The 25,257-nt window shown below is 35.5% G+C and overlaps 4 protein-coding genes, 1 long non-coding RNA gene and 1 other non-coding gene across 7 annotated transcripts; 3 read left to right on the top strand and 3 right to left on the bottom strand.

Moving 5' to 3' along the window:
- Window positions 1–1,097: 1,097 nt before the first annotated feature.
- On the bottom strand, window positions 1,098–4,793 carry LOC104760786 (multiple C2 domain and transmembrane region protein 2-like). The gene is made up of 2 exons (XM_087500096.1): window positions 2,605–4,793; window positions 1,098–2,150 (listed from the first exon to the last, which is right to left on the bottom strand). Exons 1-2 carry the CDS (start codon window positions 4,759–4,761, stop codon window positions 1,188–1,190), a joined length of 3,120 nt encoding a protein of 1,039 aa, XP_087356222.1. The 5' UTR covers window positions 4,762–4,793; the 3' UTR covers window positions 1,098–1,187.
- A 2,816-nt stretch (window positions 4,794–7,609) lies between these two features.
- Window positions 7,610–9,353, top strand: LOC147922763 (uncharacterized). Of its 2 annotated transcripts, none has more exons than XM_087499170.1 (2): window positions 7,610–8,854; window positions 9,094–9,353. In XM_087499170.1, the coding sequence occupies exon 1, from the start codon at window positions 7,690–7,692 to the stop codon at window positions 8,848–8,850; it is 1,161 nt and encodes a 386-aa protein (XP_087355296.1). In that variant the 5' UTR covers window positions 7,610–7,689; the 3' UTR covers window positions 8,851–8,854; window positions 9,094–9,353. The 2 variants fall into 2 exon arrangements, with proteins under 2 accessions (XP_087355296.1, XP_087355295.1); XM_087499169.1 differs by having other exon boundaries at window positions 7,629–8,854; window positions 9,078–9,353.
- Window positions 9,354–9,434: 81 nt separating this feature from the next.
- Window positions 9,435–11,722, bottom strand: LOC104760785 (protein WHAT'S THIS FACTOR 9, mitochondrial). Its single transcript, XM_087499168.1, has 2 exons — window positions 11,358–11,722; window positions 9,435–11,194 (listed from the first exon to the last, which is right to left on the bottom strand). The coding sequence occupies exon 2, from the start codon at window positions 11,181–11,183 to the stop codon at window positions 10,023–10,025; it is 1,161 nt and encodes a 386-aa protein (XP_087355294.1). The 5' UTR covers window positions 11,184–11,194; window positions 11,358–11,722; the 3' UTR covers window positions 9,435–10,022.
- LOC104760784 (chaperone protein dnaJ GFA2, mitochondrial) lies at window positions 11,594–15,294 on the top strand. The gene is made up of 18 exons (XM_010483749.3): window positions 11,594–11,860; window positions 11,948–12,041; window positions 12,135–12,209; window positions 12,320–12,411; window positions 12,505–12,588; window positions 12,685–12,723; window positions 12,834–12,950; window positions 13,100–13,144; window positions 13,234–13,321; window positions 13,419–13,483; window positions 13,578–13,652; window positions 13,843–13,915; window positions 14,007–14,098; window positions 14,184–14,255; window positions 14,407–14,463; window positions 14,643–14,691; window positions 14,883–14,949; window positions 15,044–15,294. The coding sequence occupies exons 1-18, from the start codon at window positions 11,774–11,776 to the stop codon at window positions 15,138–15,140; spliced, it is 1,368 nt and encodes a 455-aa protein (XP_010482051.1). The 5' UTR covers window positions 11,594–11,773; the 3' UTR covers window positions 15,141–15,294.
- Window positions 15,295–15,856: 562 nt separating this feature from the next.
- LOC104760783 (uncharacterized) lies at window positions 15,857–17,554 on the top strand. The gene is made up of 4 exons (XR_763011.3): window positions 15,857–16,039; window positions 16,233–16,697; window positions 16,823–17,175; window positions 17,332–17,554. It is a non-coding gene; the product is annotated as an uncharacterized LOC104760783 (long non-coding RNA).
- A 7,306-nt stretch (window positions 17,555–24,860) lies between these two features.
- Window positions 24,861–24,966, bottom strand: LOC147922762 (small nucleolar RNA R71). Its single transcript, XR_015589877.1, has one exon. It is a non-coding gene; the product is annotated as a small nucleolar RNA R71 (small nucleolar RNA).
- Window positions 24,967–25,257: the final 291 nt, after the last annotated feature.

Raw genomic sequence — 25,257 nt, 5'->3', positions numbered from 1 at the left:
GTAATTCTATATGGGCTGCAAACTTGCAATACTTGCCGACTATTTTGACCATAAATCATTCTTATTAAGAAAGCATTATTCGTTTTAGATATTTGATTTGCAAAATTTTGTCGGTTAAAATCTTTAAAGGTCTCCACTCTCCCACTACTCTCTTCCTAATCATTCTATGTATTATATATTATAATTTTCTGTAAAAATATACAACAACTTTCAAACATTATTTTTATTAATTAACAAACATATATTAGGAACAAACAAACGAAAGATAGTGTTAATTATCTTATCCTAAATCTAGAAAACAAAAATACAGATAATCAGACATATGCCCATATCTATGTTAAAACTTGTAAAAATTTAATGACATATATAGTAGTATCGCGTACATAGCAGGATATATTTTGCAAAACACCTACTGAAAATGCATTATATTAGAAAAAAAAAAGATATCTGAATTCACTTCATTTTGAATAAAATAAAATAAAATAAAAAGCCATTATATTAGTTTTAATTTTTTTTTGTGGTTCAAAATAGTATGATTTATGATAAATCAATAGTCTGATATAGGAGACACTCTTTTTTGTGGTTCAATGCAATAGTCTGATAAAATAAAAATAAAACTAAAAATAAAAAGCCTTCATATTCGTTTCATATTTAAACTCTTTTAATCTTTGGTATTTATTTTATTTTTTATTATTATTTTTTAAATAGATACCGGTATATTATAATTTAGAAGGAGATTACAATGTTATACAAAAGGAGCAGTAGATAGAAGGCGAGACTCTTTTATAGTTAAGAGTTAGTAGTAGTTTTTTTTTTTTTTTCTAAGGAGTTTGAAAGTTGGTGAACCATAATGAGAGGTAACTTGGTTGGTTAGGATTTGCTGGAGAGTGTGATCCTTCTTGCTTTCTATCGAGGGCTAGAAGCCGTCTCCTTAGTTGAAGTTGGATCTCCCTCTGCAGCTGATGCTCTGGACGAAGGCTGTCTCTATGAAGACATTGTTTTGCGTACAAACCTGAAATTGTTTGTTTCGTAGGAAAAGACTAGAATACAACATAATATTGCTTCGATGACGTTTATATTATCATTTTTTTGGGTACTTTTCTTTTCGTAACATTAATTATTGTATATTGAGAGTGGAAAAAAAGTTTAACAAAGTCATTTATTTGTAATACAAGAAAGAGTTTAGGTCAAAGAAGAATGTCTGTACGAGACGGTAATCTCTTGAAGAAGTTACTTGGCAGAGAAGGTAACTTGCTTCTAAACTTTGGGTGTCTTAGATAGTATAGCCCACTAGCCAGTGATATTGCTTTGAACGGCATTGCGTAAAGGACCACCGACGCAGCCAAGCAGAACAAGATGAAGAGGCTTGTAGTCCTGGGGTCTCGCCAGCTCAAAAGTGACTGAATTCTCTCTCCCTGGGCTGCAATGTCTCCAACAACTGTCTGAATCCTACCTGCCACGCTTCTGAGCCGGTCATACCTCAGCCGCACCAAGTCTTGTGACCGAGACGTTGGGAATGTGTCAAACTCTTCATCGAGCTCATCAGGGCCAACAGCCTCGGCCCATGAGAGTTTCATATCCATGTGAGGAGGGTGTCTCGGCCTGGACCTGAAGTTCCACAATCCGATGAAGAACATGTAGAGAAACATGGTGGGCAAAATCAGTTCAGGGTACATGACCAAAATGAAGAACAAGACATTGACCAGAACCGAAGTAACTGGGTATCTCCAGTTGCAAACATCTTCAAGCCACTTCCCGACCAAGAAATAACCCGAGAGAAGTGACATTATGCGGAAAAAGTTCGCTTTGCTTCGCCTCATGCTCCATAGATGAGAGTCTACATCCAACATGTACTCGACGACCTCTTTCCTCAGTGGCGGCTCAGCTCGACCAAGGCGGGTTGCAACAATGTTCATGGCTTGGTATCTTAAGCCGTCTACTTGGTTGACCGTGAAAGGGAAAAGATAGTGCATTTTTGGGAGAAGCGGGTGGCCATAGTTGTAGATGATGTTGGCTAATGATAGGGTCGTAAAACGGACAGATATTTGTAGGTCGCCTGTTTTTTTGAGGCCGTGAGGTTGAAGAACAAGAAGCGGAAATGAATGTGTGTAGATCTTGTGAGCCTCTAGTGTAGACAGCCTAATACGAACCTGTTCCAAAGGTTTCGAACCCACAAAGTTAGAAGTGAAACATATATAATGCATCTCTACGTATGACTGTGGTAGCCTGGTAGGGGTGGCCATAATAACCAAACTGAGCTAAAATGCTATATTAGAAACAAAAACGAAACCAATTTAAAACCATATAGCCACAAAAAATAATTAAACCAAATCGAAACTGCATAAATTAATTTTAAAATTATTAAATTGTAATAAATTCTATACTAGAAATTCATATATACTTAAAATTTATAATATTAATTTTCTTTTTTTTATTTGTATATTTATTACTAAAATTTTGCTTAAAATCATTTGAAATAATTTTACACCGAACCAAAAAAATAAAAATAAATAAATAAATCAGTTCTCCTTTCAGAAGTAAACTGTAAAAAGGTTAATAATAGCTAGTTGCCACCCTGTGATTATATAGACAGAAAGAGATTACCTTTCCAATTCTTGCATCTTTAGAATCTGCAGTTCCGGAGTGTGCTGAACCCAAATGACTATTGTCGAAAACTCCTAGAGTGATGACAGTACAAGGATCATAAACTTCCCATGTGTACTGCTCGTTCCATCTAGGACTTAATGTATCAAGAATGGTTCTGGTTCTCACCCACTTTTGCCCGTACTTAGCCACACAATAAGCGTTTGTGCTTCCTCTACCATCTTTCAGTTTCATCGGCACCAACCCTTTTGCTCCAAGAATCCCAATCTCTAACATTCCCACCGGCTGCTTCCACAGCTGTCTAGCTGTAGGTCTTGTGTCGCTTATGTACATTGTTGACTCGTCCATCACATGGTATCCTCCTTCAAGACAGATACGTAGGTGAATCCGGCTCGAGAACTTATGTTCCTTTCTTCTTGAGTCTGGCTCAAGAACTCCGGTACCGTACTTATCAAGGTTGAACCAGCGGGACTGGACTGGACGGTGGTCTAACCGCTTCTCGAACACGTTCATTGGAAGGCTGATCTTGCCAATCACTTCATCTTTTGACTTGTGAACACGGTCTTCCACAGAGATCACTAGCTGCTCTTCAAAAGGCTCAGCAACTACAAAGACAAGATCTTCATTCCAGAGTGGATTTGTCGTCTTCATGGGACATATGTTGGTCTTGAGGGTTTGCATTCCGACATTAGCTTTGACGAAAACATCAGGAAGCCGGTTTCTGTCACTTGGGATCATGTCTTGAGCTTCGATAACATTGACTCTTAAGTACCATAGCTTAGGAGACACATATACCTTAGACCTGATGTTGAAAACGCCTTCTCCATGAACAGAAGCAGAGTCGGCATGCCATGCTTCAGGAAAAGCTTCATCTGCTTGAGTCCCCATCCACACAGCAAGCATTATCTCTCCTCGTACTACTTTGCCTTCTCCTCTCCAGTCTTCTAATCGATACCACTGCGGAGCCAATGGGCTGTTTGGTGGAACCCTTGTTGGGATCTCGTTCAGATCAAACACTACCTTCCCAAGAATGTCATCTCGACCTAGCGTTTCCTTGTCCTTCACGTAAACTTCAAGAACTGATGATTGAATCCTTTCTTTGGTAAAAGCAAAAACTTGGTTCCATTCAGGAAGAGTTGTTTTCCTATCAAAATGTTTTGTTCTTCCCTTGTAGTTCCCAAGCTTGACCTCCACGTAAGGATCACATCCGCCAGTGATTGAACCAGGTGGAAGTTCTTTAGCTCTGACAACTCGAACATAGAGATAAAACATCTGTTCCACAAGATCGTAAGTGCCGGTAAATCTCTCTCCAACATTTGGGTTTGGCCATCTCTCTCCAAGATCCAGGTTCATGTCTTTCACCTTAAAGTCATCTAGGTCAGTGTCACCATATGACTGCAAGTGATTGGTGTTTTGAGGGTGAATCTGGTTGGCTCCACGAGATTGCGGTTTCTTGGCTTCATGTTGGTTTTCACGAGACCGCAGACGAACGGAATGCATTGGTGCTGGCCGAGACAAAACTTCTTGTCTATGTAGTTTCTGAACTGGTTCGTTAACTTCTTCAATCTTTTTTCTTTCCACACACTCGCTGGCCGAATCAGTAAGATCTTCTTGGTCTGCTGATGCAAAACTCTCTCGAGAGTCTTCTGTTTCAGAACCAGCAGTATGTTCTTCCGTTTTAGAGGCAGACACTTGCGTTGGGCTAGTGTAAGTTTTAGTAGGAAGAGGAGGAGGAGGAAAGGTTTGGTCTTGTTCGGATGATGAAATGTAGAATTTGAGACCAATCTTACCTTTAACAGAAGAGAGAAGCCATTTCTTATCCAACGTGAAGCGCTGGTACACTTGGTCGTCCTGGTAAACAATGTTACAGAGAGGAATCTTGACTCTGCCGAGGAAACTTCGACCGGGTACTGGTCTTCTTTCGTGGTAAACAGAGACTTCAATGTGTTGGTTGTGATGGCTTATCACACTTTGGTCGTAATCAAAGTAGAGTTTCTGGTTCCAAACAGGGTTAAGGCTTTTGGGTACAGTTCTGGTTTTGCTTAACTGATTAAGGAAATCAACTTCTACAAAAGGACTTGCTGAGCCTTGGCCATCTCTGGGCATAAGATATTGAGCATCAACCACGTGCACGACCAGTTTTCTGATGTTTCTCATTGTGGGTTTCTTGGTTTCTTGGAGTGCAAGGGAGATTTAAAAGGGGAAGAATCTAGAGGAGAGAAGCCTAATTGTTGGGGAAGAAAGGTATATATTCTAATTATACTTAGCACGAAAGAAGCTTGTTTATGAGCTGAAGTAAAGAATGTGATTATGAAGCTGCTTTTGTCTCTCATTCAGCTACAAGTTTTTGTAGGATTCTTTTTTTTGCCTTTACAGGAAGATGAATACGGAGGAAAAGTATAAAGCTACAAATGATTACAAGTCGAGCAAATGCGGGGAAAAGGCTTTATTAATTTTTACTTCTATGCAAAGATCAAAGCAATCAATCCTTTTTCACTAAAAAAAAAAGAGAGGTTGGTTTACATCATTCATTTTATATAGTTGTATCAGGTTTAAATGAAGTTATAATTTTTTGCATCACTTAAAAATGACTTAGAAAGTGGTGATGCAAAGTAAATATTTGCATTAATTGGTGTAATCAATGTTAATTTATATCACTTACAAAAAAATAAATGATGTAAGTTCTACTTCTACATCAGTTTTACTGAATTGATATAAATTATTTTTATCATTTTATCAAAACTAATGTAAAATATTTTTATTATTATCTAAAAACTGATGTTAAAATAAAATTATAATAAATGATATTAAAATATTTTTTCGGTCCTACAATATTTATTATATTAACATATGGTCATATATAATTATAATTTTGATAGATAAAAAGTAGTAATGGGTCAAAAATTCACATCAAATATGAAGATTAGTGGTAGTCTAAAATTATATTCTATAAAAAAAGAACAAACTAATAAAATACAGGAAAAACAATTTGCACAGTAGAAACATATACTTAACATGCATCAAAATTTTGATATTTGTAATCGGTTTCATCTATTCATTTAGTGATATGCATAATTATATATAATAAGATTAATATTTAAACATGTAATTTTTAAAAATTGTTGATCTTTCTTACAAATAAGAATATGATCAATATTTACGAGCTCAAAAAATTAAAATACTAAAAAAACTCTAATTTGTTTTAAATTAAATATATTAACAAAAATTTACCTCTTTAACATTTTAATTTGATTAAGGAGAAAAATAATATTTTAAGAGTTCCCAAGTCATATGATGGAATGAGTAATGATCTGCGCACGAGTTAAAAATTAAGAGCTGAGCTATGATAGACAGTAGAAAAAAAAATGAAAGTGTTAAAATCATATGGTGAGGTGATTTAAATAAGGTTTGACACCTCTACATGTTTACAAATCCGATTATAAAAATCTATCATTTATCCCACATATTTGCAATTGCATTACAACATAAATTCAATTCTAATCATTATTTGCAATATAATTGTCAATTCAACAATATATTTATCTTACTTTCTTAGTTGTGGGTTCCATCATAATTATTAAGTATAAAATAAATAGATTGAAGAACTTGTATTTGTTTAAAAAACTCAAATCTTGGCATATGCAGGAATAAGTCTACTTTTTTATTATTTGCATGATGCGATGACTATTTGTTTCACAAAAAAAAATAAAACAAACAAAGATGAGAGGTGAAGTATAATGATTAATTAAAATTTAATAAGGCAAGTTAGATATAAAATATTATTTTTTTTCAATTTGATTGGTTATTAAATATTTTGAAAAGTATTGATGTATTTTAATTTTTTTATTAAGTAAGTAAATTGCAGAGATTAGTATTTGATAATTTTACCTTTAATGATTATTATTTATTTGTTCTTTGAGATATTTATTTGTGGTAACAATATGATGTAATTTTGATAAGGGATAAGGTATTTGTAGCTAATACTGTAGTAATTATCATCTTTTATTTTAAACAATAATTCTCATCTTTTGGATTTTGTAAACCTTTTCTCATAATAATGTGAATATATGGAAAAAAAATTATTAATGAGGTTTTTTTAGTGTTAAGCTATAATAAAAAAAATATGGATACTGTTGCCAAATTTTAATATGTAAATCTTTGTATATATATATATATTTGAGATTAAGTCAAAAAATGTATCTGGTCGATATTTTTTTTTCACCACCAATATTAAGTTTTAAAATTAATATATAGGAGGAGTTTAAGTATTTTATATATCCCTCGCCTTCGGTAGGAATGAAATTTTGACACATTTCACACATATTTAAAAAAATTAAATATACAAACATACTTCTATTTAATATATCCCTACCTAAATCATAATAACTTAAATACAAAAAATATTAGCTTTGTATGAGGAGAAAACCTGAAAACTAGTTACAAATGTCGTTTTGAAAATGTGAAACAACATTCTTTTTAAAATAACTCTAAAACGGGACTCTCAGTGAAACGTAGAGATTATTAAAAAAAGTATGTCAATAGATTTATTTCGAAGTTAGCATTTTTAGTTAAATATTAAAAATTTCATCATTTATTCTATTTTATATTTCCCTGGTTTATTGTTTATATAATTTGGAACTAGTTATAATGATAAAATGGTAGTATACAAATTACAACAAATAAATTATTTTCAATATCTCTCTAAATGAACAAAAATAATTTCTTCAAAATTTTCTTTGTTATAAGATAGTTATTTTTAGTTAAAAATCCTCTCATAAATTTTAGTGTATTTTTAATAAGATTATATATATATATATATATATATATATATATATATATAGTGTATCTTAGATAGTTATTATACAAGATATACCTAGATTCCATATACTGATCATGTACAATGTATATTGATTACTTAACGAATAAAAGAGATCCAAATAGTTGTATATTCTTTTTACCTGGTATCATAACTTTAACCTACACTCATTTTGTTTCTTTTGTGAAACACCTCCTCTCATTTTATCATTTATTATTTCTACCAGCAAATTCCTTTTTTTTTTTTTTTTTTTTTTATCTCATTGTTTCATGATGGCTGAGACTACTCTAGCTGCGTACGAAAAATCATTCGGAATCACTCAAATTCGTGCCTATATTTTTGTCACTCTTGATTTGAATAAGTTGAATTACGAGGTGTGGCGTGAACTATTCGAGACTCACTGCCTAAGCTTTAGTGTCCTTGGTCACATCGATGGATCCTCGTCACCGACTCCAATGACCGAGAAAAGGTGGAAGGAACGTGATGGACTTGTTAAGATGTGGATATATGGAACCATCACTGATTCACTTCTAGACACCATCATTAAAGTCGGGTGCACAGCTCGAGACTTATGGATTTCCCTAGAGAATCTCTTTCGTGATAATAAGGAGGCTCGTGCACTTCAATTTGAAAATGAATTGCGCACGATGACGATTGGTGATCTCTCTGTACATGAGTATTGTCAAAAGTTGAAGTCACTTTCAGACCTTTTGACAAACGTTGACTCTCCCATATCAGATCGTGTTCTAGTCATGCACTTACTCAACGGTCTGACAGAGAAGTACGATTACATCCTCAATGTAATCAAACACAAGTCTCCATTTCCCTCCTTCACTGAAGCTCGCTCCATGTTGCTTATGGAAGAAAGTCGTCTCTCCAAACAAAGCAAACCATCCTTAAGCAACACATATCACCCTTTCTTGCCAAATGTCTTGTTTACGGTCCCTGGTCAGCAAGAACGCTACCCACAAGAATACCACAATAACATGATCAGCAACAACCACAATAACTACATGGGATACATTTCTGGTGGGAAAAACAATTGTGGCAGTTGTAGTAGTTGTAGTCAGTACAACAATAATAACAATGGGCGATTCCACCCTTCAAATTGGATGGACAGTCATCCTCAATGTGCATATCCGTATCCTCACGGTGGACCACGATTCTTTCATAACCAAACGTACCCTCCACAACAACTGCCATTTTACATGCCTACCACATCACACAAATCGTCACCAACCAGCATACTTGGGACAAATAATATGTACCTACCTGGTGATGCTAATGTAAATTATGTCTCGCCATGCATGAAAGACCAATCGACTTTTATGCCATCTCATCAAGCTCATGCATTTACTTCCATTCCCCTCTCAACTCCCACCGAAGAGACATGGTACATTGGTACCAAAGACAAAAATAACGTTTCATAACTAGGTATTCTATATTTTTTTCTTCTAATTCGAACATCATTCTTAACTAAATATATGTAATCAATCATATATATTTAATGTTACTCATTTTATTTTTCTTCTAAGTTCTCAAGTTAATTAATCTTTTTCTTTGTTTCACATTAAAAATCTTTTCTCGGTTTGTTGGTTTGTTATTAACAATGATTGTATCACTAAATTTGATTGCTCGGTTTTTATGCTAAGGATAGTCATATCATGAAACAGCTTTGCGCCGTGTATAGCCAGCGACTCCATCAACATCGGAGCAACTTTCTTAAACAATCCCTTCATAATTTGAGTTTATTTATAATAAAACGACTGACTTGATAACATCGTGTGTCATGCATATCAGATGGATTAACATGTTCTTATCCCATATTAATCTTCTTTTAATAAAGCAAATGTACCTTTAATGTTATTTTATTATAGCAATTAGGACCGTTGTTATCTATCAGTATTCTTTTAATAAAATATTTATCTATCAGTATATCTTGAGTTATTCACTCCTCGAAAAATGAAAAAGGTTAAAAACCATAACTTTTTTTTTTCTTAATTAATTCCGAAAATTCATCTGATTTAATAATATAGAACAACCTCACTATCACCAGCTACAAATAAAACAACAGGGTTTGAATTTGTTCTATGTTAAGGGGGCAAATTCAAAGGACAAATATAGAACAACCTCACTGTTAACGATCCAATGTATGCCTTAGACCAATAATCATCTTCCGGAAAACACCATGTCATGACTCAGATAGACTAAAGGTGTATGCACACTTCAAACATGACAATTCCTAAGTGCAATGCTATGTATGTCCTCGTTGTGGCATCAATAAACCAGCTTGTGTTTGCTTAGCTAAAATGCTAAAAGCTCACTTGAGAATGTCGTCTGTTGCGTTCCATCATAGGTGATTCAGTGACTTGACTTTAGATGGAGAACCCCATTTGATGCCGAAAGCTCAGGCTGCTACAGTTAGATGTAGAATGTGATCTTTTAACTCTCACACCACCTTCTGCAATGTCTTGGTTTGGTACCACTGTAACAAAGAACTTGTGCCTGTCATTTGTTTCCACTGGAACACAGGACTCACTACTAAAACAGGCGTTTATGTTCTTCAACTCCAGGACAATCAGAGTCCTATCCAGATATCAGATTATTGTCCGCTAGTCTTGCTACTGTTCTTCCCCAAGTGATTCTCAACAGATCTCTGATACAGCCCCCGACTTCTATCCAAAAACCCTTCATTCATCATGTTTGCAAATTTTTCCCTGATTTCAACGAGAGGGTGCTTTTCAATGAGATGCCGCCTATCATATGCTTCTCTAAGGATTACTGTCTGTGTATCACATTTCATAGAAATGTAGAATATACCAGGGTGACGCTCAAATACTTTGGTGAACTTCTGGGGAAGTGCAAACGGTTTACGAAGATTGCTAACGTTTTGCCTCTCCGTCTTTCTCCCGATTGTTAGATGAAGAAGTTCGTGAAACACTCCGACATTTCTCTTCTCAGACAAATCAGTTCTTGGGTCCAAATGAGATGCATCAACATAAGGTGACGTACAAGGGAGTCTCTGCCATTCTTGGAGCCACTCTATGCTCTTCCTCTTCAATCCAAACCCTCTCGTAAATTTCACAGGGAAGGCCATATGATCATTATCTCCAACATCCTCTCTCAGTTGCAGTTTGGAAACAGCGAGGCTATCATCCCAATGTATCAACTTTAAACCAACAAGGTCGCTAGACAACTTCACCAAACAGAACAAATCCGGGTGCTTAGGAATCAATGAATCTCGATAATCATACGGCAAACCCAAATCCCACCTGAGATGATCAATGGAATGTAGAGGAAGTGTTCTTTCACAAGTAAGCATAAGAAGTTTACACAACCTCACTAGAACATCCCCTACATTCACCCTTATAACATCAGCTTCTTCACAATAAAGATCCATCGCCTCACGCGTTAAACCGAAACAAGGAACACGAGTACCAGCACTATCCCAATAACAATGCTCCACAAAAATATTGGGGTATCTCCGAATAAAAGCAGAAAGCTTAAGATCTTGAGGTAAACCAAGCTGACCACGGTGAGGCAAAAGCTTAAAGATGGGTAGCCTCAAATCAGGAGAAGACGTAATAACCGAAACGAGATTACACACAGCTTTAAGATGCTTTTCACGAATCACAACAGCATCAAGTTCTTTATCTTTCACCCATTTCAACTTTACGTTAACTAAACCACATCTCTGCTGAAAAAAATCAAACCTTTCTTTACATTTACACAAACTAAACCTTCCCTGCAGCAACCACCGCATTGTAGCCAAACCTGCGTACAATAACACAGCTTAAAGTTTCGAAATTTACAGCTAAATCGGTCAAAGTTTGCATCTTTCATGTAAAATTAAAGCAATTTGTGAGGTTTTATGGAAATTTTAGAAGAATAATACAAATCAACATCATGAAAAGTATGTGAATCGACGTGATGGTACCTGCAATTACATCTTTTCACGGTGAGACGAACACAGTCAGTGCGCAACGACGGCAAAGTTACCGAGACGACGGCAACTATAGAGTTCTGTTCTGTTCTGTTTTTCGATGGGCCGTTATTGAGCCCATTCAAGGGTGACTCTAGATGGGCCGGGTCGGGTTGAGTGGGGTCGGATATGACGGGTGGGTTGGGTAAGAAAAGGTCAAACCCGGTATTGTGTGGCGAACAACAGAAATTGCTTTCTTCTACACAGTTCTGAAGCAAGCAACAAAACAGGGTTTTTGCTAGGGTTTTAACTTTGGCTGCTCTGTCTCAATCTCTTGGACTTTAAACCCCACCCACTTCAGTATCAACTCCATTGAATTTGAGTAGAAAGCTATAAAGATCGAACCTTTATAAGCTTTGAGGGAGAAAAAAATGGTTCCTTCCAATGGCGCAAAGGTTCTTCGTTTGTTGACTCGTCGATGTCTCTCATCATCGCTTCTACAAGATTTAGGCAATCAGGTTTCGTTCTCCTCCTCATCTCTGTTTCTCTATATCTCTCTCTGTCTCAATTGATTTCAAATTGGTTAGCTTTTTCTTGATTTGCAGAAACTCAGGGGAGTATGTATTGGGAGTTATAGGAGATTGAATACGGGCGTTGGCAATCATGCCAAAGTTGTTGGAGAGTACGCTTCAAAATCTGGTAATTGGATTATAAAAGAATGTAATCTTATGAATTGTTTGTGTGGTATTGAGTGTAATTTGAGGGTTTTAACATTGTGATCTTGTAATGTAGGGCATGATCGGAGATGGATCAGTTTTGGAGGTTTTAATACTAATTTTGGCTCGACAAGGTCTTTTCATGGAACAGGTAGGATCAGAGGTTCCTTAATTAATTCTCACAGTTGTTAGGATCACAGTTTTGTATAGTTGAATTGATTTTTTCTTTTTTTTAATGTTTTTGCGGTATTTGAATACTAGGTTCGACGTTTATGTCTGCTAAGGACTACTATGAACTTCTTGGTGTGAGTAAGAATGCACCAGAAGGTGAAATCAAGAAGGCTTATTACGGGGTAGGGACATTTTGGTTGAGATTAAATATGTTCGTTTGATTATAACTTTCTGGTTTCTCAGTGTTTGATGCTATTGTTTGTTTCGTTTTACAGCTTGCTAAGAAACTCCATCCTGATATGAATAAAGATGACCCTGAAGCTGAGAAGAAGTTCCAGGAGGTCTCAAAAGCATATGAAGTGAGTTTGACTTTTTACACGGTTTCATTTTATATGATGATCTGTCAGTATCTTATACTGAAGGGAATTGTGGTTTGGGACCTTTTGTTGAATCAGGTTTTGAAAGATAAGGAGAAGCGTGACCTTTATGACCAGGTAAAATAGGCACCATAATAATTTCCTTGGAATTCTGTTATAGTAAGCTAGCGTGGCTCCCTCGATTAACTATTTCAGATGTGATATAAGTTTGTTGGTCATGTCTGCAGGTTGGGCATGAAGCATTTGAGCAAAATGCAAGTGGTGGGTTTCCAAATGATCAAGGCTTCGGTGGTGGTGGTGAAGGGTTTAACCCATTTGATATCTTTGGGAACTTCAATGGCGATGTAATACTTTTATTTCTTGGTTTTCATCTAATAGGTTCCACTCAAAAGAATATTGTTTACAAAGATAGTCAAAAACTTGTTTCCTTTTAGATGGAAATGGATAACTTATCAACTAACATGGTTTGCACGCTAATTTTTTTGAAAAACAGATCTTCAACATGTTCAGGCAAGATATCGGAGGTCAAGATGTCAAGGTATTACGATCTGCTTTTTCTCCCAGAAATTATTTTTGTGATCTAAGATTAATAGATTCTCGTTTCTTCCTTTCTTTACTGTCGTAAAGGTTTTGCTTGATCTTTCTTTCATGGAAGCTGTTCAAGGATGCACCAAAACTGTGACTTTTCAAACCGAGTTGGCTTGTAATACTTGTGGTATGCATATAGTATTTCGGTCAATGTGATTTACATTGTTATTTTATCTCACTCTCAAGTTACTAATTGTTGTTTTCTTTCTTCCTTTCACATTTAGGTGGACAAGGTGTTCCTCCTGGTACCAAACGTGAAAAATGCAAAGCCTGTGATGGCACTGGGGTGGTCAGTCTCATGTTACAAAACTCTACTTTGAACACTGTAATTATATAATTTACGTTTAATTGTGGTTCTAAGTGCTCCAGTTACGTTTTTGCAGACAACAATGAGAAGGGGTATATTAAGCATCCAAAAAACTTGCCAGAAGTGTGGTGGAGCTGGTCAAACGTTCTCAGTATGTCATATATTTCGATAATTGCACTTTCCATATCATGTATAATGTTTTACCTGTATGTGTGTCTGCATATACATGAAGACAGACACCAATTCTGTTAGATTTATCGCTAATGGTTGACCTTAAAGTAGGTTTCTACTTTCTGTAACCAGTGAATTTCTCATCATTTTTCTTGTGTTGATATTACTAGAGTATTTGCAAATCATGTAGAGGAGGTAGAGTGGTTCGAGGACAAAAGTCAGTGAAAGTCACTATCGATCCAGGTAATTTTCTTTCTTGCATCTATAGGTAATAAAAAAAACAATTCGTGTTAGTTTTCATCACTTTGATCTCACATTTATTTTCATCCCTCAGGGGTTGACAATAGTGATACATTAAAGGTGGCGAGGGTGGGTGGGGCTGATCCTGAAGGTGACCAGCCTGGAGATCTTTATGTTACTCTCAAGGTGACTTTTACTGAAATCAACTTTCTAATGACACTCATGGTTAATCATTTTATTGCGTTCTCAGTAACTTGGTTGTATCCTTCAGGTTCGTGAAGATCCTGTGTTCCGTAGAGAAGGATCGGATATTCATGTGGATGCAGTTCTCAGTGTTACCCAGGTGAATTGATTTGGTCTTGACAATCCTGTCTTTAAAATCTCATTCGCTTTTGCCTCCAGCATTTATTATGGTTCTGGTGCAGTCTCTGTGAGTTCGTTTACCGTTTTTGTATTTTTTCTTGATAACTAAAGTCCATTTCATCTTTTGTCAGGCCATTCTTGGAGGAACCATTCAAGTTCCAACCCTCACTGGTGATGTTGTCGTGAAGGTATCTGAAAGTTCTTCATATTTTTTTAAATGCTTTGATGAAAAAGAAGATCAGATTTTTGCTTGCTAGCTAAATGATAGTTATCTAAAGTTTGGGGGTTTCTGTTCCCAACTTGTTGTAGTTTAGGACTTGTCTTGGAACTCCTCCAGCAATCTAACTTGAAAACTCTTTTGTTGTAGGTCCGTCCTGGAACCCAACCTGGTCATAAAGTAGTGCTAAGAAATAAAGGTGAGCTCTTTTGTTTCTGTTGATATAAGAGAAATTTTTGAATATGGCCTTCTTTACTTGAGCTAATTAATGTCTCTCTGGATATGAAGAGCATGACACCAACCAAAACAAAAGTTCCTCAAATCCATACCGAACCAGATTCCTGTTTGTTTACTTTTTAAATCACATACTTCTGTTTATGATACAAACAGGTATAAGAGCAAGAAAGTCGACTAGATTTGGGGATCAATATGTGCATTTCAACGTCAGCATCCCTGCGTAAGTCCCATCAAAACCTCCCCAAGTAAAATTGTGCCTGCAAATGACATAATAGTCATCGCAATCTCTTATGTTTGTTTATGTTCCTTGGCAGAAATATAACTCAGAGGCAGCGTGAACTGCTTGAGGAATTCAGTAAAGCAGAACAAGGTGAATACGAGCAGCGCACGGCATCTGGATCTTCCCAGTGAAAACTACAAATGCTGCTATAAGCCTAAAAAGCTATATTTTTGTGGCTGTATCATTAAACCATGGATCATCCTCCTTCTTAATGGATATATCAATCAGGCATGATTGAGATTATATTGCGTAGGATTACTAATAAAGAGTATTGTTTGGGTTTTACTTTTTTTTTAACTAGTTCTACAATGCTAGAAGATAAAAACTAAAAAGAAGGAAAAGCGTGCGCTGCTATTGCCAGTATTTGCTTCTTCAAGTGTCGAGGTTTATAAGATACGAAGGTCAAGGTGCATAGCATACACTTGTGATACGGTTCATTTTTATTTTCAACTCTTGTCGATCATTTTACATATCTAGTTCGCAAATGTTTATTCCAACCATTTTGTAGCGTACCTACACGAAAGAGAAATGTATAAGCTTATCATTGATGTTTTGTCAATGAATTAGCCAGTTCATATATGCGTTTGGTACAGTGTTTTGCTGATGTCAGTGATGGGCGTCTAGCCGATTAATCGGGCGCCTAGGCGCTAGGCAGTGCTTAACCGATGAGTTTAATGCAAAATCGGTTAACAAAATCGGTATTCAATGTTTTTTGCTTTTAATGGGTATTTAACTGTTTTAAATCGTTTTGGCTTTTTAAAGCTCATTAATTTCTTTATAAAAATGGGTAATAAACTGATTTAAATCGTATTGGGTCTTAAAGCCCATCAATTTTTGAGGAGAAAGTGATGGTTTACGCAAATTTCTTGATTTAATTTAATCTTCTTCTTCTCTCGGCAATTGAAGCCGAACAACATTGTAAACCTAATCTAGTTTCTCTTCTGATCTCAATTATCTCCAGAAATTGTTCTTACTCAAACTGATATTTATTTGTCAAGACACTCTCATCTTTCTGTTCATGAATTTACAAGTAATTTTCTAAAATCTCTAAATTGTTACTGCTCAATTTACAATCTTGTAGCCGATTACAATGTCTTTGTCTATATCTCTCTGTTGCTCTGTCTAGCTGATTAGGATATCTCTGTGTATTGGTTTCTATTTCTCTGGGCAGCATGTTTTTTCTGTTTCTATTTACTAATGTTTTGATTTTTTAAACATGTCAGAATGGTTGATGTACAACTAAAACGTAATTCTGAAGATGTGGGATGGGAATATGGAGTGTTGTATGATCCAAAAACTCCAGATAAGGTGAAATGCAAGTTGTGTGGAAAAGAAATATCTGGTGGAGTTTATAGGATGAAAGAACATATTGCTCATCAGAGGGGAAATGTTTCTGCTTGCCCATTGTCTACAAAGGAGGATCAAGCTAAGTGTAAGAATGCACTTATAGAAGCAAAGAGAAGGAAAACAAAGAAGAGAGTACGTGATAAAGAGCTTAGATCTGAGGTGAATATAAATAAACAGCATTTGGCTAGTGAACTGCAAGAAGAATTTGGAACTCAAGCGGCTTCTCACTTCCAAGGTCCCATTGATGTCATGTACCTACGTTACAAAAGCTAGCAACTAGAGTGCTTGCTTTGACTTCTAGCTCTTCTGGTTGTGAAAGAAATTGGAGTAGCTTTGAAGCGGTTAGTTTTTAATCTATGTTCAGCTTTTATGTTTGAGTTACTGATTAGTTCAATATTTTTATCTCTGTTTAAGTATAGCTATTTATGTTACAGCCCTTCTTCTAATATCTCTTATTAATTTGCAGATCCACACTAAAAAAGGAACAAATTAATGGCCAGTCGTCTAAACAGCCTAGTTTATGTCCAGTTTAATGCAAGACTTTTTAACAAGCACAAAAAATCAAGGAGAAAGCGGTGGATGTGATCGTAGATGATGGTAATGAAGAAACTGTGGAAGATTGGATTGTGGAGCAACATCAAGAAGACCAAAGTACTGGTGTTGGTATTGTACCTAATACCCAATATTCAAAGGTAAGAGAGCTTTATGATGATGATTTTGAATCTGAGGAAGAAGATGAAGTAATGGTTGACATGGATTTTGAACGGAATGTTTTTCATGGAACCCCTGAGTTTTGTGACACACCAATGGGTTACTAAGGTTTGTTTTTTTCTTTTTGTTGTATGATTATTTGTTGTTTAACGTGACACCAATAGTTCTTGTAATCTTGCTGTTTTTTATTATTAATTTTGTTTGATCTGCAAATGTTGCAGTTGCAGATAATTATTAATTTTGTTTGATCTGCAAATGTTGCAGTTGCAGATAATCAAGAAGAAGTCTTCACTAAACAAAAAGTCTAACACATGCTAATTACTTGACCATTGAAGAAAGTAAATGAAGAAGAAGTAATCTTCATTCTTTTTGTGATTTTTCATATTTTTTGTGTCCTCAAGATCAAGACCATACTAATTTTTGTATATCATGTGATTCGAAACTTATTTTGTGTTTTTTGAATGTATAAATGTTTTTATTTTATAAAGTTTAAACATATATAATTAAAAAAATATAAAAATATATTAAAATGTATTAAAAACTAGTCTCCGATTAATCTCCGATTAATCCCCGATTTCTTTGCTAGGCGCTAGGCCCGTATTCGCCGCCCGACTAGCGCCTAGCGATTTCTTAACCAGGGATCTATATACGTTTCCTTATTTGTTTTCTTTTCATTTTTTAATCCGTGTTTCGGTTCAAATTTTTTGGTTTTACGCATTATTTGGTTGACGATATTCAAATTTCAAACTAAAGATCTAAATTGGATGGTTTGATCAGTTCAGAGTTCAGACTGATTTTGAGTTACATACATCTTTATTGTACAAAAAAATTTGATTTTAGATCGGTGTATTCTTTTTTGGTTTGGTTTTGATTTGAATTCAGTTCTTTAGATATAGAGAAAATAATTCCATTGAGATCATGTAGGATATGGTTTGGAAGATTTTAAAAGGTTTTTACAGATTTTAGTTTTTGGTTATTAAATTTTGCAAAATAAGGAAAGTTAAAAAACAAATGGAAAATTTAAGAAAAAGGGCACCTCTAGTTTTTTTAATTAAGACTAGGACTTAGAAGTCAGATCCATGCGATATTGCGGGTGAAATATTTGAAAAAAAATTAAAAATTTATATTATAAATTATGAACATGTGTCAAGTTATCAATCTGAGATTTTGACATGTGTAAATATTTAATAAGAAGAATTTGATTACAAAAAAAAATTGTTTTAAAAAATATTAATAAAGTAAAAGATAATTATAAAATTTTTAGAATTTAGAAAAAAAAAACAAAGTTTTTTAAAATAATTATAAGGAGATTATATATATATTTCATAAAATTCGAAATTATAATATTATTTACTTATTTTTAATTTTAAGTGATTATTTATAAAAAAATATTAAGGAAAATATACATTTAATTATTAATTCTAAAATTTTTACTCACTTCTATATAATCAAAGATCACCTCATATTTAAATAATTTATTCAAAAACATTGCCTTCAACTCTGTTTAATTGGGAATATATTTTAATGGAAAGGTAAATTTTTCTTATTTTCTTAAACCAAAATTTTCTAATACTTTCTCTTTTTTTGGTTGGGAATAGTCTAGATGAATATGTTGACAAAAAAGGATTAATATATGAGTCTTATTTTTCTAATACTGTATTTTAAATTTTATTGTAGTATTTTTATATGGTTTTAATTTATATTTTAATCTTTGAATGATTTAGGATTCATATATTAGGATACTGATAATTTTCTATTGTTTCTTTACTTATGCCAAATTAATTTTCTTTCAATTTCTCAACCTTGATTGGTTGGTCATAAACCCTTCTTTTTTTTTTCCAAACATAATTGTTACCATTATTCATTCAATCCCAAAGGGAGATAACGAATAGAAGCTCATCAACCTAATGAATTAATAAAATAGGCTAATCAAACACAAGCGTACGACAAACATAGATAGATAGATTGGAAAAAATAAATCGTTGTTGATAGATCCATAGGAGCTCAAAGACTCTAACACCATGGTTTGCGGAAATGTTTAAAAGACTTGATTTAGCCACATACGTCACCAAAATGCACTTATTTTTTAAGTCAATGGTCCTGGAAGAACTTCATGATGGGTGACCTTTCTGGAAGTGATTGTCGAAATTGTGCGAGGGAGGACAAAACACAAGAAAATATCATTTGTTGATTTGTAAAGTCGGTAATCAAGTTTTTAAAGCCTTCCAGACGTAACAAACCGACCATCAAATATGGGTTGGTGGACCCATGGACTGAGAGTAGGCATGGGCTCACTAAACAATGTGGCAGTTGAAGCGTTACAGAGATAGAGGCTACATCATGGTGTGTCAAAGACACTTACACGAATACATTGAGAAATTTAGCATTAGTTACTATCAAAAGATTTTGTGACGATTGAAAAAGGTTTTGACGTTTATTGGTCGTCGGAGGAAGCTATTTTGAGATAGCAAAAAGAAATGAACATTTTCTCTCCACACAGGATGAGGGCAGAGCCGAGGTTCTCTCTATGGTGGAGAAGGTTGGACACAAGGTTATCTACCCAACAGAGGAAGGTGGAGGAGGTTGGACGCAAGATTATCTCTCCAAGGGAGGAAGGCGGAGCCAAGGTTCTCTCCATGATGGAGGAAGTTGGATGCAATGTTCTCTCCATAAGGGATGAGGGCGGAGCCGAGGTTTTTTCCATCGCGGTCATACATTATTGTGATGATACATCATTGATTAGTATATTATGTTATCTATAAACACATTAAGCTAACTATTTTACTTTCACTTTGGCATAATTACTATCACGAATACATTGAGAAATTTAACATTAGTTACTATCAAAAGATTTTTTGTGACGTTAGAAAATTGTTTTTACTTTCATTGTTGTCGGAACAAGCCATTTTGAGATAGCAAAAAGACGTGAACATATTTTCTCCACATAGGAGGAGGGAAGAGCCGAGGTTCTCCCTATGGTAGAGAAGGTTGGACACAAAGTTATATGCGCAAGGGAGGAAGGTGGAGGAGATTGGACGCAAGGTTATCTCTCCAAGGGAGAAAGGTGGAGCCAAACTTCTCTCCATGATGGAGGAGGTTGGACGCAAGGTTATCTCCATAAGGGATGAAGGCGGAGCCTATGTTTTCTCCATGGTGTTCATACATTATTATGATGATACATCATTAATTAGTATATTATGTAATATATTTTTTATTCAAAATGTTTTTTGAGCCAACTATTTTAGTAATTAAAAAACTATGCAGAAACGAAAGTAATATACTTGGCTTAATGTGTTTATATATACAATATCTAGATGGTGATAAAAAATATGTTTGTAACATACAAGAGTACATTTAGGTGTAAAAAGATATACTTTTAATAGTAACATACATAAAATATTTGTAAGTGGATACAAATCAGTATATTATAACAAAAATAAAATTTATATATAACATACAACAAATTTTAATAAATTTAATTTCATTTATAAAACTTTAAACCCTCACATCGAGCAAGTCTTCATCTAGTTAAACTTAAACTGTTAGTAAAAACACAACCAGCAAAATAAAAACTTATGATAAAAAAATATTGTTTAATATATTATAAATATAAGATATTTTATGAAGACAAGATTTAGGAGAGATCCTTGTTGAAAGACAAGATCTAAAGTTCAAATGCAGAATCAAATTCTGAATCTCTTTCTTGGTGGCAAAGTTGTGTCTCATGACTGCGAGATCCATGGGACATATGCAAGAGGTTAGGGTTTTTTAACAAAGATTGGTGGTGATGACAGAGGGGAGCGAGAGTGGCTAAGATATTAAGATACCATGAAAGAAGAGAAAGGGAGAGGAAGAACAAAATTTGAAAGAGAAAGCAAACAAAATGGGAAGAAGAATGTCGAAGGTTAAGAGAGTAAAAGAAAAAGAAATAAATTAGGTCGACTAGTTTTATTAATTGGATCCCAGATTTTAATATTTTTTTTATTAAAGTTCATGTTTTTTTACGAAGGCGGTAATGAATAATCTTTTTTCCCCGCTAACCTTTCAATAACGTTTCTGTATGTGCTATTCTAGACCATATTTACAAAATAAAAAATAATTTAAAAAAAAACAATATAGTAAAATATAAAAACACTACTTAAAAATTAGAAATAAGTCAACTATTGCACATTGGCTGCCAATCCATCCACCCAGGGCCCGAGGAGTATAGAAGGGCTTGCTATGGATTTTTTACAAGTTAAAGATCTCATTATGGCTAACCAGAGAACTTGGGACATGGGTCTGATTTGAAGTATTATTGTAGAAGAAGATGTGGCGATCATACAAAAAATCAGTTGAGTCGATAATGAGATCTTTAACTTGTAAAAAATCCTTCTTGAAAGCAATACAACGACTCAGGGCTATTGTAACATCTGCGAACCAATTTACCGGTTTTGGGTGTGGATGTCGATCGACACCAACGAGGGAGTCAGTCGACACCAACAATTTACGATTCGATCGGTTATTTTAAATCGTAGAAATTAAAATTGATTGAGTTTGAAAAACCGTAAATTGAGGTATTTAAGTGGAAAGTCGCGTTTTGGTAGTGGGGAGCCGCTCATAATCGCTTTCCAAAGAGAAACAGAAGGGGGAAAAAGTGTTCTTGAGGGGTTTAGAGTTTTTGGAGAGTTCTTGGCTTTGTTTGGGAGATCTGTTCCTCTAGAGTGGAGATTTGGTGTTAGGAACGAGTTAGAAGCTTTCTAGGAGGCTGTGTTCGTCGGTTTTGGTCAGAATCTTTCTGCTAAAGAGGTGAGTAAATGACCATGGCTGATCTAAGCTTGAGGTTCCTTTGTTTTGCTTGTTTTATGTCTGTTTGTGGTGTTTTCTTGCTTGTTGTGGTTATTTCATGGTCTTTACGGCCTTACATGGCTTCTAGGTGAGCCTTGGACGATTTGGAGGTGGTGGAAGGCAATGAACAAACTCTCAGCTTCAAGCAGAGTGCATCAGCGGGGTCGGTGTGGATCAAAACCAGGTGGGTGTTGATCGACACCAAGGGGTTGACGGCGCGAGGACTTGGGAAGGTGTCGATTAACACCAGGTGGAGGTGTCGGTCGACACTTCTAGGGTTTTTGAGTCGAGGAGGGGTGTCGGTCGATGCTGGGAGGCAGTGTTGGTCGACACCAACCCTTCAACAGACGGTTGATACTTGTTTCTCCTAGTTTTTTTATGTTGTTTGTTGTTAAACATTGGATTCTCAGTTGCTTATGTGTATAGCCTAGTAGATCGGAGGATTACCTCACTAAGTGTTTATGACAATACTCATGCATCTTAATTGTTGTTTGTGGTGTAGGTAAAGGCAAAGTGTGATCGTGGAATCAAGGCAATGAAGATGAGGATGTTCAAGTGGCTTGATTGGTTGTTGTCTGGCTTCTACTAGGTTGCTAGAGTTGAGTTAGAATGTTGTCTATGATTGTTGGTTCCTTGGTTTATCTTGGAATGATTTATGGGTTTAGTTACTATGGAAGTATTATTGGTTTATTGGTTGTTGGATAATTGCTGGTTGATGTTATTGGTTTATTGATGTTTATTTTCGCTGTTGTGTTTTATTAAGGTTAGGATGTTAGTGAGTATGAGATCACTAGTTTAATATTGAATTAAAAACAAAAATATGGGTCAGATCGTTTCAGCTATATACGGTTAAATCTGGTTACTGGCTTGCTACACATCTCCTAGATAATGAACATATACGACCACCCCCAGGTTTACAGAGATTCAAGAGAACTATCTGGAAAATAGATATAGCCCCAAAACTAAAACACTTTTTTATGGAGAATGCTCTCAAGAGCGTTACCTATAGGTACAAAGTTGATGCACCGAAGAATTAATGCAGATACCCAATGCAAGTTGATGCACCGAAGTGTTAAATCTATAGCCACCAAAAAATCTAGTTCTTACCCCTTAAGGGTTTTTAGGATTTATTTACTGCTTTTTCCCCTTTATTTACTGTTTTCTCTCAGATTTCTATACTTTGTAAGTTCCATAACTTTCAGTGTATTGGGAATCTGAGTTTGCTTCTTTATATTAAGTTGTTGTTCATCATTTCATCTATCTTATCATGTTAGTTTCATTAATTTCTGGGTTTATGTTCATCATCATCATGTCTAGTTCATCTGAGTAGTGAGTTAGGATTCTGGAGATGGATTAGGTTAGTTTAGGGCAGTGGTAGTCTGGAATGTTTAAGTTAGCTTGTTTAAATATCTCTTCTGGGTTGGGTGTGCTCTAAGCTGTTCTTATATCTGAAAGGGTAAGAGCAGATCTTAAGCTTCCTAGCATCACACCAATGTCTAGGTTGTTAGATAAAGCCAATACTGGAGATCATCATGCTTGTCCCAAGAGATTGGTTGCACAATGTGGTTTTTGACAAGTAATGGTCTGGTGTTTAAAGCCTGTTCAGTATGGTTTCACCAATGAGAGTTGGGTTAGGATGTTACTGTAACTTGATCACTTCTGTCATGAGAGTGGATTAGTGAGTCATTAAGATCATTGTCTAGAGATAGCTCATGTAGATTGAGATTTGTTGACCAGTTTAGATAGCCACAGCCTGAACACTAGCCCATGAATCCATCTCTAGAAGCCTTCTTTGTCATTTGATTGTTTACTTATCGCATATCTTTCTGTTTCATTGCATTTGTCTCAGTTTATGTTTCTCAAGATTGCATATGTTCTTCGTCAAAACCCACTCAACCTAGTCACTCGACCAGTCACACGGTCGAGTGATTGATCGAGCACCTTTGGGTTGTTCTTTTATTTTCTGTTCCATTTTCCTTTCTGTTTTTTCTTTATTTTCATCAAACTGTTTTACCAAAATCACTTTCATAATTGGCTTAACTTGGATTATTGTTCACATTCTGATTGCATACACATCACACACTTTATGGATTGACATCTCTTATACTACAACTGCATAAGAGAATTGAAACCTCTTCCATCTTCCATACACATACACTCTCACAAATCATCATCACCACAAAAAGATTATGTTTCAATTGGCGTCATTGCCATTAGTGTGTTGATTTCATTTAGAATTTACATAGATCCAAGATTAAGTTCTGTCACTAATTGTTCACCAGTTTCACAGTTTGGGTTGGTTATTTTAAGTTTCAGGTACACCACTCGAGCTTACACTTGATCGAGTGACCTTAGACCAAGTGATCGAGTACAAATCAGTCAGTTAGCCAAACGACCACGCCACTCGAGCAAGCACACGATCGAGTGTCGAACCGAGCAGTTGGTCGAGTTAGTTGATGCAGACAAGATCAAAGGGTAATCAGAACTGGCAGAAGTATTTAGATCACATCAATCGCCTACCAAGGGACTTGCGACAGCAGAAAACCAGGATACTTCAAGAACAAGAGCAACAAGCACTGTTGGATCCACCCATGCAGAGACCAAGACAGATTGGAGCAGGAGATGCTCCAAACACTCACACACAAAGGGCAAGAATAGTTCCACCTGCAGTAGCAAACAATAATTTTGAGATAAAAAGTGGGCTCATCACAATGATTCAGTCAAACAAGTTTCATGGTCTGCCTATGGAGGATCCTTTAGACCATCTTGATGAGTTTGATAGGCTCTGTGGCCTGACCAAGATTAATGGAGTAAGTGAAGACAGCTTCAAACTCAGACTTTTCCCATTCTCACTTGGAGACAAAGCTCACATGTGGGAGAAGACCTTACCAACAGGAGCCATCACCACATGGGATGGATGCAAGAAAGCCTTCTTTGCTAAGTTCTTCTCCAATGCAAGGACATCAAGGTTGAGGAATGAGATTTCGGTTTTGCTCAGAAGAACAATGAAACTTTCTGTGAAGCTTGGGAAAGGTTCAAGGGTTATCAAACTCAGTGTCCACACCATGAGTTCAGCAATGAGTCCCTACTTAGCACACTATACAGAGGAGTTCTACCAAAGATCAGAATGTTGTTGGACACTGCATCAAATGGTAATTTTCTCAACAAACATGTGGATGAAGGATGGGAACTGGTAGAGAATTTGGCCCAGTCAGATGGCAACTATAATGAAGACTATGATAGAACTGTAAGATTTGTGGATTCAGCCCCATATGAGAAATACAAGAAGGATCTGAAGATTGTTAATGAGAAGCTGGACAAGATTCTGCTCAATCAACAAAAAAACATTCATTTTCTTGCTGA

The sequence above is a fragment of the Camelina sativa genome, chromosome 18, assembly GCF_030686135.1.
Source record: "Camelina sativa cultivar CO46 ecotype springtype chromosome 18, ASM3068613v1".
In the NCBI taxonomy this organism is placed as follows: Eukaryota; Viridiplantae; Streptophyta; class Magnoliopsida; order Brassicales; family Brassicaceae; genus Camelina; species Camelina sativa.
The sequence above is the reverse complement of the archived record's forward strand: the minus strand, read 5'-3'. Positions and strand labels throughout refer to the sequence as shown.